The sequence below is a fragment of the Bubalus kerabau genome, chromosome 14 (genome assembly GCF_029407905.1).
Source record: "Bubalus kerabau isolate K-KA32 ecotype Philippines breed swamp buffalo chromosome 14, PCC_UOA_SB_1v2, whole genome shotgun sequence".
In the NCBI taxonomy this organism is placed as follows: Eukaryota; Metazoa; Chordata; class Mammalia; order Artiodactyla; family Bovidae; genus Bubalus; species Bubalus kerabau.
Genome location: NC_073637.1, coordinates 3209373 through 3221066, shown reverse-complemented (window position 1 = coordinate 3221066; position 11694 = coordinate 3209373). Strand labels below are relative to the sequence as shown.

General features: G+C 50.2%; 1 protein-coding gene across 1 annotated transcript; it reads right to left on the bottom strand.

Moving 5' to 3' along the window:
* Window positions 1-8714: 8714 nt before the first annotated feature.
* CCDC166 (coiled-coil domain containing 166) lies at window positions 8715-10695 on the bottom strand. Its single transcript, XM_055545592.1, has 2 exons — window positions 10036-10695; window positions 8715-9942 (listed from the first exon to the last, which is right to left on the bottom strand). The coding sequence occupies exons 1-2, from the start codon at window positions 10474-10476 to the stop codon at window positions 9040-9042; spliced, it is 1344 nt and encodes a 447-aa protein (XP_055401567.1). The 5' UTR covers window positions 10477-10695; the 3' UTR covers window positions 8715-9039.
* Window positions 10696-11694: the final 999 nt, after the last annotated feature.

The following is an 11694-nucleotide window of genomic DNA, read 5'->3' as shown; positions in this document are numbered from 1 at the left end:
GTATTTGGACTTGCCTCTTTATTTCACTTGGGTAAATGTCTAGGAACTTAATTGCTGGATTATAAGATACATGAGTTTTAATTTTATAAGAAATTGCCAAAAAGTTCATCATGGTTATGGCCTCTCTTGCCACTGTCAGGGTTCAGCTGGTCCACATCCTTGTCAACATGTAGTATGGTGACACTTCTAAAATCTAATCCACTCCAGTGACATATGGGTCTCTCTATGCTTCTAATTTGTATTTGCCTACTGAAGGATGGGACTCCACCGGTGGCTCAGCAGTAGTGAATCTGCTTGCCAGTGCAGGAGCCACTGGGTACATCCCTGGGTTCAATCCCTGGGATCCCTGGAGGAGGAAATGGCAACCCACTCCATTACTCTTGCTGGGAGAATCCCATGGACAGAAGAGTCAAGCAAGCTACAGTCCATGGGGTTGCAAAGAGTAACACGACTGAGCACGCACGTGCACACTGAATGATCATATGGAGAATCCATGTCATCTTTTGCCCATTTTAAAACTGGGTGGTTTGTTTTATCTACTTAAAAGGATTTTGGCAAAAAATAAAAAAAAGTTAAAATGGTTGAGGAGGCCTTACAAATAATAAAGGAAGAGAAGTGAAAGGCAAAGGAGAAAAGGAAAGATATATCCATCTGAATGCAGAGTTCCAAAGAACAGCAAAAGGATATAAGTCTTCCTTTGTGATCAATGCAAACAAATAGAGGAAAACAATAGACTGGGAGAAAATAGAGGTCTCTTCAGGAAAATTAGATTCCAAGGGAATGTTTCATGCAAAGATGGACACAATACAGGACAACTGGTATGGACATAACAGAAGCAGAACATACTAAGAAGAGGTGGCAAGAATACACAGAACTATACCAAAAAAAGACCTTAAAGAAAAGACCAGATAACCATGATGGTGTGATCACTCACCTAGAGCCAGACATCCTGGAATGCAAAGTCAAGTGGGCCTTAGGAAGCATCACTATGAAAAAAGCTAGTGGAGGTGATGGAATTCCAGCTGAACTATTTCATATCCTAAAAGATGATGCTGTGAAAGTGCTGTGCTCAATATGCCAGCAAATTTGGAAAATGCAGCAGTGGCCACAGGACTGGAAAAGGTCAGTTTTCATTCCAATCCCAAAGAAAGGCAGTGTCAAAGAATGTTCAAACTACTGCACAACTGCACTCATCTCACACACTAGCAAAGTAATGCTCAAAATTCTCCAACCCAGGCTTCAACAGTATATGAAAAGAGACCTTCCACATGTTCAAGCTGGATTTAGAAAAGGAAGAGGAAACAGATCAAATTGCCATCATCGTTGGATCATCGAAAAGGCAAGAGAGTTCCAGAAAAACATCTGCTTTATTTACTACACTAAAGCCTTTGACTGTGTGGATCACAACAAACTGTGGGAAATTCTTCAAGAGATGGGAATATCTGCATACAGATTTCTCAGAAGGCAGGTAAGGTAACCACCTTACCTGCCTTCTGAGAAATCTGTATGCAGGTCAAGAAGCAGCAGTTAGAACCAGACATGGAACAATGGACTGGTTCCAAACTGGGGAAGGAGTACACCCAGGCTGTATCTTGTCACCCTGCTTATTTAACTTCTATGCAGAGTACATCACCCAAAATGCTGGGCTGGATGAAGCACAAGCTGGGATGAAGATTGCCAGGAGGAATATTAATAACCTCGGATATGCAGATGACACTACCCTTGTGGTAGAAAGTGAAGAGGAACTGAAAAGCCTCTTGGTGAAAGTGAAAGAAGAGAGTGGAAAAGTTGGCTTAAAACTCAAGATTCAGGAAACTAAGATCACGGCATCTGGTCCCATCACTTCATGGCAAATAGATGGGAAACAATGGAAACAATGACAGACTTTGTTTTGGGGCGGGGGCGGGGGGGCTCCAAAATCACTGCAGATGGTGACTGCAGCCACAAAATTAAAAGACGCTTGCTCCTTGGAAGAAAAGCTATGGCCAACCTGAAAAGCAGAACCATTACTTTTGCTGACAAAGGTGCACCTAGTCAAAGCTGTGAGTTTTCCAGTAGTCGTGTATGGATGTGAGAGTTGGACCATAAAAAAAGCCGAGCACAAAAAATTGATGCTTCTGAATTGTGGTGTTGGAGAAGACTCTTGAGAGTCCCTTGGTCAGCAAGGAGATCCAACCAGTCAATGGTAAAGGAAATCAGTCCTGAATATTCATTGGAAGGACTGATGCTGAAGCTCCAATACTTTGGCCACCAAATGCGAGGAATTAACCATTAGAAAAGACCCTGATGCTGGGAAAGATTGAAGGCAGGAGAAGGGGACGACAGAGGATGAGATGGTTGGATGGCATCACTGACTTGATGGACATGAGTTTGAGCAAGTTCTGGGAGTTGGTGACGGACAGGGAAGCCTGGCATCCATGGGGTCGCAGAGTCGGACACGACCGAGCAACTGAAGTGAAGGATTTTGGGGGCTCCTCTGGTGGCCCAGTGGTTGAGAATTCATCTGCCAATGCAAGGGACATGGAGTCAATCCTTGGTCTAAGATCCCACATGCTATGAGGCAGCTGAGCCTGGCTCTGGAGCCCATAACTACAGAAGCCAGCTGTACCCTAGAGCCTGTGCTTTGCAACTGGAGAAGCCATGGCAATGAGAAGCCCGCTCACAGCTAGAGGGTAGCCCCCAACTCTCCTCAAATACAGAAAGCCTCCCAGCAAGGAAGACTCACTACAGCCAAAAATAAACACACACACACACTCACAAAAGGTGGAATGTTAGGTAATTAGTTTTAGACCTTTCTTCTTTTCTGATGTAAATATTTAAACCCAGTAACATCCCTCTAAACATCGCTCTAGCTGCATTCCGCAGATTTTGACGTGCCGTGTTTCCATTCTTCTCGCAGCCCTGGACGTTGGACAGGATCCGGTTGGCTCCGGACAACACCGCCACCAAGACAAACTCCTAGAGGAGCGGAAGCGCCGCTTCCGGCGGCGGGACAAGCACTTCCGCTGGGTCGTGTGCGTCATGGCCGCTCCCGTCTGGCCTACCTTGTGGAGGTCCCAGGTGGGTTTACCTGCGGGTACTCGCCGGTCGGTTAAGGTGCGGCCGCCGGGCTGACGCTCCTCCGGGCGCTGGCCCCGACCCTTATCAGGCCCGAGCCTGTTTCCGCTTCCGGCTGCCCGCTCCCTGGGCGGCCGCGTCCGTGTTTTGGGCAGCTTCCACTTCTGTGAATTCAACCTGGACCGCTCCGGTGGGAGCTGCTGTGCCCCGCTGCCTGCTTAGTACCAAAAAATACCCTCGCTCAGGACACCTTCGCAGGTGGGAGCCGCGTGCTCCTGCCTAGTCCATCGGCCGAGATGACTGGCGCTGTAACTCAGGAATCGCCTTGAGTTTTGCCCTCTCCGTTTCCACCCTCCATGTCTCCGCCCGGGCCCCCGTTCATCCCTCCACTCGACCACCTCAGTGGCCAGTGGCCGTCTCCTTGTCTCCCCTTGCCCCGCGCTGCCCTGCTGCCGTGCGATCTGCTCACCGCAGGGAGCACCTTTCTGAGGTGTAGTCATCACAAAAGGCCCTGTCTTTCTGTAAAACCATGGGATCTTTCTGAAGGTTAGGAAAAGATTCTTCAGCTTTTTTTCTTCTAGAAGCATTATAGTTTCATCTTTCACATTTTGGTCCAACATCGATCTTGAATTATTTTGGGGTATGGTATGAATTACATTGATGCCCTTGTCATAAAACACACTTAACTGGGGGATTCCCTGGCAGTCAGGTGGTTAAGCTTCCACTGTTTCACTGCTGAAGATCCGGGTTCATTCCTTGGTCAGAGAACTAAGATCCCGCAAGCGACCTGGCACTACCAAAAACAAACGAACCAACCCACCTAATTGTATGGGTGAGTCTATTTCTGCACTCTCTGCTGTTGCATTGATCTATATATTTATGTCTGTGCCAGTAGTACACTGTCTTAATTACTGTAGTTAGTCTTAGAATCAAGGGGAGTGTAAGTCTTCCAACTTTGTTCTTCAAGATGGGTTATTCGATGTCGTTTGCTTTTCCATGTAAATTTTATTACCAACCTGTTGATTTCTGCAAAACAAAACCAAAAAAACCCTGCTGTGGTTTCACTTGGAGTGGTGTTGAATTTCTAGATCAGTTTAGGGAGAATTTATAATACCCATAAGCAGGGGACATCGTTCCATTTGTTTCCATCTTAAAGTTTGTAGTTTTGGGAGTAGATGATTTGTTAAATATATTCCTATGTCGAATGTGTGTTTTTTTCCCAAACCACCAAGCAACTAACTGAATTGTGACACACTCTATCTGGAGATGATGTCAGATACCACAAGTTGAGGGTTCAGTCCCAGAAGGCTGCCTCTCTCCCCACACTTGAGATACCAAACTTAAGTCCAGGTTGTCACTTGTGCTTCTGACTGGCTATAGATCTGGAGGTTACCACAGCAAAGGCTGTGGGTTTGATTAGTTTGCTAGAATGGTTCACAGAACTCAGAGAAACATTTAACTCACTGGATCATGGTTTATGATCAAAGGATAAGGATCAGAGTAGCCCGATGGAAGACACATAGGGAAAGTATGGGGAAACAGCCCAGACATTCCATGGTCTCTCCAAACACTCTACTCTCCTGAATCACCAGGTGTTCATCAGCCTGGAATTTCTTGAACCCTTCCAGCGCTGGAGTCCCTCACTCCAGGGACTGGAGATAAAACCAACCTTGTGTTCTTGGGATAAACTCCACTTGGACGTGATACAGAGTTCTTTTAGTAAATGGCTGTACTGGGCTTCCTAATGTTTTGTTAAGGACTTCTGTGTCTGCTTATGAAAAAGTATTTTTGTATGTTTCTTGTGATGTCTTTATCAGGTCAAGGCTTTGCTGGCTTCATAACACAAGCTGGAAAGGGTTTGCTTTCCCTTATTCTCCTACAGGATTCTAAGACTGGTATATTCTTCCTTGAGGGTTTGGTAGAGTTCATTAGTGAATCAGCTCAGTCTGGTATTTTTTCTGTGACAAGGTTTCTTCTTTTGTCGGTTCATAAAATTATGTTTATAAGGGAATTTGTTCATTTCATCTGAGTTGCTGAACTTGTTTGCACAGAGTTAGTCAGAGCAGAAGTAACACTACTCTTCACATCTGTAGGATCTGTAGTGTGACCTCATTCTTTCATCCCATGCGTGGGGAACTAGGCATCTTCCTCCTGCTGGCCTTTTTCTTAAGGTGTCTTGGAAACTGTCCTTTCCTGCATCATCAGGAAGAGCTTGATGAATATCTGAAGCAGGTCTCCCTGCTTCATCTGGGAAAGACACAAGGACTCACTGTGGCCAGAGACTTTGGGATCCTGAGGAGGGTAATTCTGAACAGATCTGAGGGCAGAAGTTGGATCTGAGCAGATCAGGTCTGCATGGTTTGGGGGAGCTTGTGGCTTATTCTCAAGACTTGGTGAAGGATAATGAAGCCCTGATGGAAGAATCTGCTTTGGGGGGAAATACCCAAGAATATCCATGTGTGCAGTGCTGTGGGGGTGTGGGCTGTCTGTCCTGGTCCCATCTCCTGGGGAGGCATCAGGGTGGGGTCTGATCCCCAATCATCCAGTCAGGTATCTGGCTAAGCTGTTGGCTTTCAGCCATAAATGGATGGTCTTGGCCACCATTTGGTGGTAGCCTGTGGCTTGCTCTCTGGAACGTCTGAGTCTTTTGTATGGCAGAGGGGACACAGGACACCCAGTGGTTTCCTTAATGATGCTGGCACCCACCCCACTCCTAAATTCCCTTCCATTGTGGAGCAGGCATGAGTCACTGGGGAGGGAGAACTAAAATCCTGTTATCAGCAGGTTCTAAGTCACAAGGGTGTGATGGATATCTAAAGCATTCCAAGGGTTGGGAGGACAGTCAAGATATCTCCATGAATTATGAGTTTAAATGTGCATTAACACTTCTCAGGTGACCACTAAATGAGAAGAGTGTGACTGTCACACAAGCAGAGAAACAAATGAAATCAGAGTGAGGAGGGTGCAGCTGAAACACAAAGGGAGAAATACAGAAAGTATAAAATTAACTGATAAAAAAGAATACTTCTATTAACACTGCAAGTAAACCAATGTAAAACCAATATTTTTACATTGGTTTACTGAACTTAAAAGACTGAGACTGTCAGACTGTATTTTAAAATACAAGAATAAGAGGGATGCGGGTTCAATCCCTGGTTGGGAAGTTGAGATCCTACATGCTGAGGAGCAACTGAGCCCATGCACCACAACTAAGGCCTGATGCAGTCAGAAACAGATAAATAAGTAAATATTAAAAATAATAAGATACAAGAACCATATATACTGATTCTAGGGACACATCTAAAATATAAAACTGATGCTGGTAGAAAGGGGGTGCAAGACAACTCCCCCCCAAAAGCTGGAGCCCCCATATTACTGTCAGGCTGTGGGCAGCAGTGAACACTGCAGACTGATGACAGAGTCAACACACAGAGAACAGCCAGTAGTTCTACATGCATATGCAACTCATAATTGCTTCAACACACATAAAATAACAAAGCAGAACTACAAAGAAGTAGACAAGTGCCTACTCAGAGCCGTCTCTCAGGGAGCTGCTTCACGGAAACCAGCGGGCTAGAGGTCCTGAGGACCCGAGGTGTCCAGGCAGGAGGGTCGTGAAGTGTCAGTGCTGGGAAGAGGACTGTGGACTACGCTGCTGTCCGTTAGCTTCCTGGTTACCAAAACACTATTGATTTAACACCACAAATTAAAGCAAAGGCTTGAGCAAGGTCCACAAGTCCCATTTAATGCAAATGTGTCTTAAGTCTCTGTTGTTGTTTAGTCACAAAGTTGTGCCTGACTCTTTGCTACCCTATGGACTGTAACCCGCCAGGCTCCTCTGTCCATGGGATTTCCCAGGCAAGAATACTGGAGTGGGTTGCATTTCCTTCTTCAGGGGATCTTCCAACCCAGGAATTTAACCTGTGTCTCCTTCATCTCTTGCATTGGCAAGCAGGTTCTTTACCACTGAGCCACCAGAGAAGCCCTGAGTCTCTGTTACTTGTTAACAATTTCCCCTCTATACTTTTAAAAAATTCTTTGCTATTCATTTTTGGCAAAAAAGCAGAGTCATTTTTGAAAAAAAAAAAAAAAAAAAAGTCCTATAGAGGATTTGAATGACTGCATCCCTACTTTGCCTTTTAACACATTCCTCTGGCCCCTGTATTTTGTATCCTGGTAGTTACAACTAGAAGCTGGATTATATGAATGTCATTTCTAACGCTGTATAGGTTGCTTGGTGTGGATGCTACTGTTTCACACCAGAACTTCATATCTCACTCTTAGTAAAGTCAGGGTCACTCATGGATTCAGGGATCAGCTAGACTCACTTATCCTCATCAAATTCCACCCATAGACTTTAGCAACCATCCTGATTGAGTATTTTTTCTACACCTATATTAAGTGGAGTGCTGTATGTACTTTTCCTTCACCAACAATTTGTTTATCCTGACATTCAGGTCATATGGGAAAGGCAGACTGGATATGTGATTCTTTGTTTACCAAATTTATTATTTATTCACTTGGCCCCTCCACACAGCTTGTGGGATCCTAGTCCCCAGTCCAGGGATTGAACCCAGGTTCCCTGCAGTGATAGCAGAGTCCTAACCACTGGACCATCAGGGAATTTGCAATTTAGCAATTTTTAGAATGCTAGATTATTGCATTTTAAGTTCATGTATTTTATGTATTTGATGTGTTTCGATTCAGTACCTCCTTTTTGATGCTGAAATTGTTGCGTTTTTGCCAATCAGAACCCTTCACTTTGCTACTCCGACCTTCTGACAGGTCTCTCTCTGGGAGCAACTTTGTTGCCATGGACTCAATTTGTTTTACTTCCTTTCCCAAATCTATAAAGAGCCCCTTTAAAATTGAAATCAGTTCTGAGAACTTGGCTGTCCTGGATTTCAAACAAACTTTTCCCAGAGAATTTGTGTTTGCTGCTGCCAGGCGCCTCTGAGGATTTTCAACCTAGAACCAGAATATTTAACTAAATTTCCAACGGCGACGTCGGGGTGTGGGGGTGGGGCCCAGATTGAAAGCTGCGGTCTGAACTTTCTCCAAAGGGCCCAGGTCCGCTGGTAACGGTGACACGTCCACCTGTGGAGACCCGGGAGACCCTCGGGGTCTCCACGCCCAGGAGCCCTTTGGCCGCTCTCGCTGTGGCCACCTCGCCGGTCCGTTCTTCCGACCCCGTGAAACCTTGCTCTGCGCTTGGCGTGAAACCCCTACCCCTTCGGCTAGCGCTGAGGGTGCGTGGGGCCTGGTCTCCCCCACACTTACCTCCCGGATACAGCCTTGAGGAACGCAAACCACACGTGATGGACACCGTACTAACTGGCCTCCACGCACTGGGTCCAACAGAGAAATCAAAATTAAAAATTATCCCTGGAATTCCCCAGTGATTAGGACTGGGTGCTGCCGGAGCCCAGGTTCAATATTCAATCCCTGGTCAGAAAACTGAGATTCCAAAAGCCGCCCAGCAGGACAAGAAACACAAAACTCAGTAGGTTAAACATAAAAACTCCCGTGACTCCCTTTGGCACCGGAACAAAGCCCAGCCCTTTCGATGGCTCCTGAGGGCCTGAGACCCTCCACCAGCGCCTCCCCGGCCTGCCAGACTCCCTCCATGCTCTCATACTACCTGTCCACGCCCCCGATGTCCATGTCTGCCACCAGACTATCAGACCTGTGGGCAAGACGGTGGCGTGGTCATCTCCCTCTGCCCCTGCCAATGCAACCAGCTGTGGAGTCCCGGCAGACACACAAGGCAGAGAACGACCAGCCTTGCAGGTTGGAAACTGGAAGCCATAATGAGTGGCCGCTGCACTGGCCGGAAACGCTGGACAGCGAAGCAGGCGGTGCCAGAGCGGAGAGTGGTGGAGGGAGTCACGCCTTTATTCATAATCCATTCACCAAACCCGCCTCCTGGACAGCCCCTTTCCCCGCCACCTTCTGGCCTCACTAGCCTTCCTTGAGGTAGGGTCAGGCTCTCCCGGAGGCGGCTTCATCTGCAGCATCACGGTCGCCGTCTCCTTCGACTGGGAGAGGATAAGAGTTCGACCTGGGGACGAGCTTCCCAGAGAGGATGGTGTTCTGTGAGGCGGCACGCAGTGAGGACCGCGAAGAGAATTGAGAGTCCCTTGTCAAGGACGCGACCCCGGAGCCCGGGCCAGATGGGGTCAGGGATGGGATTCGGGAGCCTGGGCGCGACAAGGACTGGACCCTGGAGCCCACGTGGGATGGGACTCGTAAACTGGCCTTCGAAGGGGCCAGAGAAAGGACCCTGGAGCCAACACGCGATGGGACCAGTGACGGGACCCTGGGAACTGAGACCTTTGAGGGCAGGGACGGGGTCCAAGAATCCGCGCGGCATAAGACCTGAGACGGGTTGTGGGAGGCTGGGACTGATGGGACCCGGAAGGTCGCGTTCGACGGGGTTTTGGAGGGAAAAGACTCGGGATCAGAAGCGGCTGGCGATGGTTCCCAAAGCGGCGGGCCCTCAGGGCCTCGGCGCAGCCAGCCGTGCACGCACGCCAGGTCCCGCGTGTCCTCATGCTCGCGCCGCAGCTGCTCGCGCTGCTCCAGCAACTGGCGCCGCGTGTCCTGCAGCACCTGGGCCCGGCGGAGCAGCCGCAGCAGCTCCTGCCGCAGGCGACCATTGTCCACTCTGATGGCCTGGGTGTGCGCCAAGAGCGCGCGCGCCGCCTCCCGCTCCGCGTGCCGCGCCAGCGACTGCACGCTCTGGCGCGCCTCGCGCTCAAACGCTGCCTTGTCCTCCAGGAAGCGCCGCTTCACGCGGTGGAGCAGCTGCGTGTGCTCCACACGCATATGCAGCAGCTCGCGCTCCAGCGCCCGGATCCGGGCCAGCTGCTCCAGCTGCAGCTCCTGCGGCCGGGGCGCGGGTCAGCGCCGGTCCGCGGCGCGCACCCACCTCGCCCGGCACCCGCCCAGCCCGCCCGCGGGCGCGCGTGCACTGGCCTTGTAGGGCTGCAGCTCCTGCACCTGCTGCGTCATGTGCGCCGCGCGCGCCTCCATCTCCAGCAGCTGCGCGCGCACCCCGTCCTCACGCCCGCGGTAGATTGACGCCAGCTCTGCGCGCTGCCAGTGGATCTGCGACAGGCTCTCGCGGTTCTGCTCTTCCAACCTAACGATGGCGTTGGCGTAGCGCTGCGCGCGCGTGCTGGCGTAGCTCGCGTAGATCCGGTTCTCCTCGCGCAGGCGCGGCGCCTCGCTGTCCAGGAAGTCATTCTCCCGCAGCACTTGGTCGACGCGCTGCTTACAGGCCTCCAGTTCCTCAGAGAGTAACTTGTGCTCGCGCTGCAGGTACTGAGCGCGCTCCGACAGCGGTGGCTCGGCGCCCTCTCCCGCCGCGCCCCCCCGGCGCCCGGCGCCCGGCCCGCGCTTCTTCTTGGGCGCCATGGGTCAGGGCCCCCAGCCCGCTCCTCTAACTCAGCTCTTGCCCCTACCCCAAGCCCGAATGTTCTGGCGAGGTTGGACGCGTCTCAGCGTCACGAAGCTGCGGGAGGCAGAGTCAGGAGTTTGGGGTCAACCAGGGGTCAGGGTATTGTCGCCAACCTTTACTAGTGGGCTCCTTCCGGACCTTGGCTGACAGTCGGGGTTCGTCCACCTTTAGTAGTGTTGTCGCTCAGCCGGAACGGTCTCCATGGAAACAGAACTTAGTCGCCCTCCCCAACTCCAGTCCTGTTGCTTGCGCAGCGCCCCCTCCCCCGCCACCTCCCCGCTTTCTCCATTCCCCCCAACTCCCTCACTCGAAGTCGGTGTGTGATGGCCCGTGTGTCTGCCCTGCAGAGATCGGAGTCCAGACTGGCAGGACTTCGGCTTTCCCCAGAGGACCACACTGGGCTTGCTTCTGAATCTAGCAGACCCAGCAGCAGCCGAAGTAGACCCCACTCTCCACGTCCAGACGACCCTTTTGCCCCTGTGCCAATGGCCGCCATATGAGGAGAGGTTTCGCCAATTTCTTGGCCTCCCCCACCACACCCTGCCACACACGAAATCTCCGTATATCTTGTCAGTACAGGACGCTTCTTCACAACTTTTCATCACTCCGAGACCCAGTTTTCCTCGAAGCACTTCGTGATTCCTTCTTCCTCTCTGGAGCCCTCTAGGAGTTAGGACTGCTGGGAAGGCCAACCCCATACGGATGCCATCCCCTGGTCAGGAGAGCTTTTCTCTGGGATTTCCTCTCCTCAGCAGGCCCATGCGGCATCTGTTCAGCTCAACCCACCGACCTGCGCTTGGTCTTCCCAGCCAGCTGGAGTGGCTGGACAGGCCTCCCATCCTGTCTGATGCTTTTGACAAGTAACTTAAATCTCTACCCATTCTGCCCTGCCTTCACATCGTTGGGTTTCTGTCCTGGTGTGTCCACATAGGCTGCCACAGGGACAGGTTCAAGAACTGATGACTTGTAATGTTGTGAGGAGCACAGTTTAGGAAACCACATGTGTAGGAAGGCTTGCCTCCAACAAACCTTAGGAGATTGACTTCAGAACCCAGCACTTTGCTCCAATGGCTGGACTTGCTCTAGTTAGTTACACGTGCACCAAAGGTGGGGCAGAACTTCTTAAAATTAGGAACACACTTGAAGCATTGTCCTCCTTATGAAAATGTAGTTTA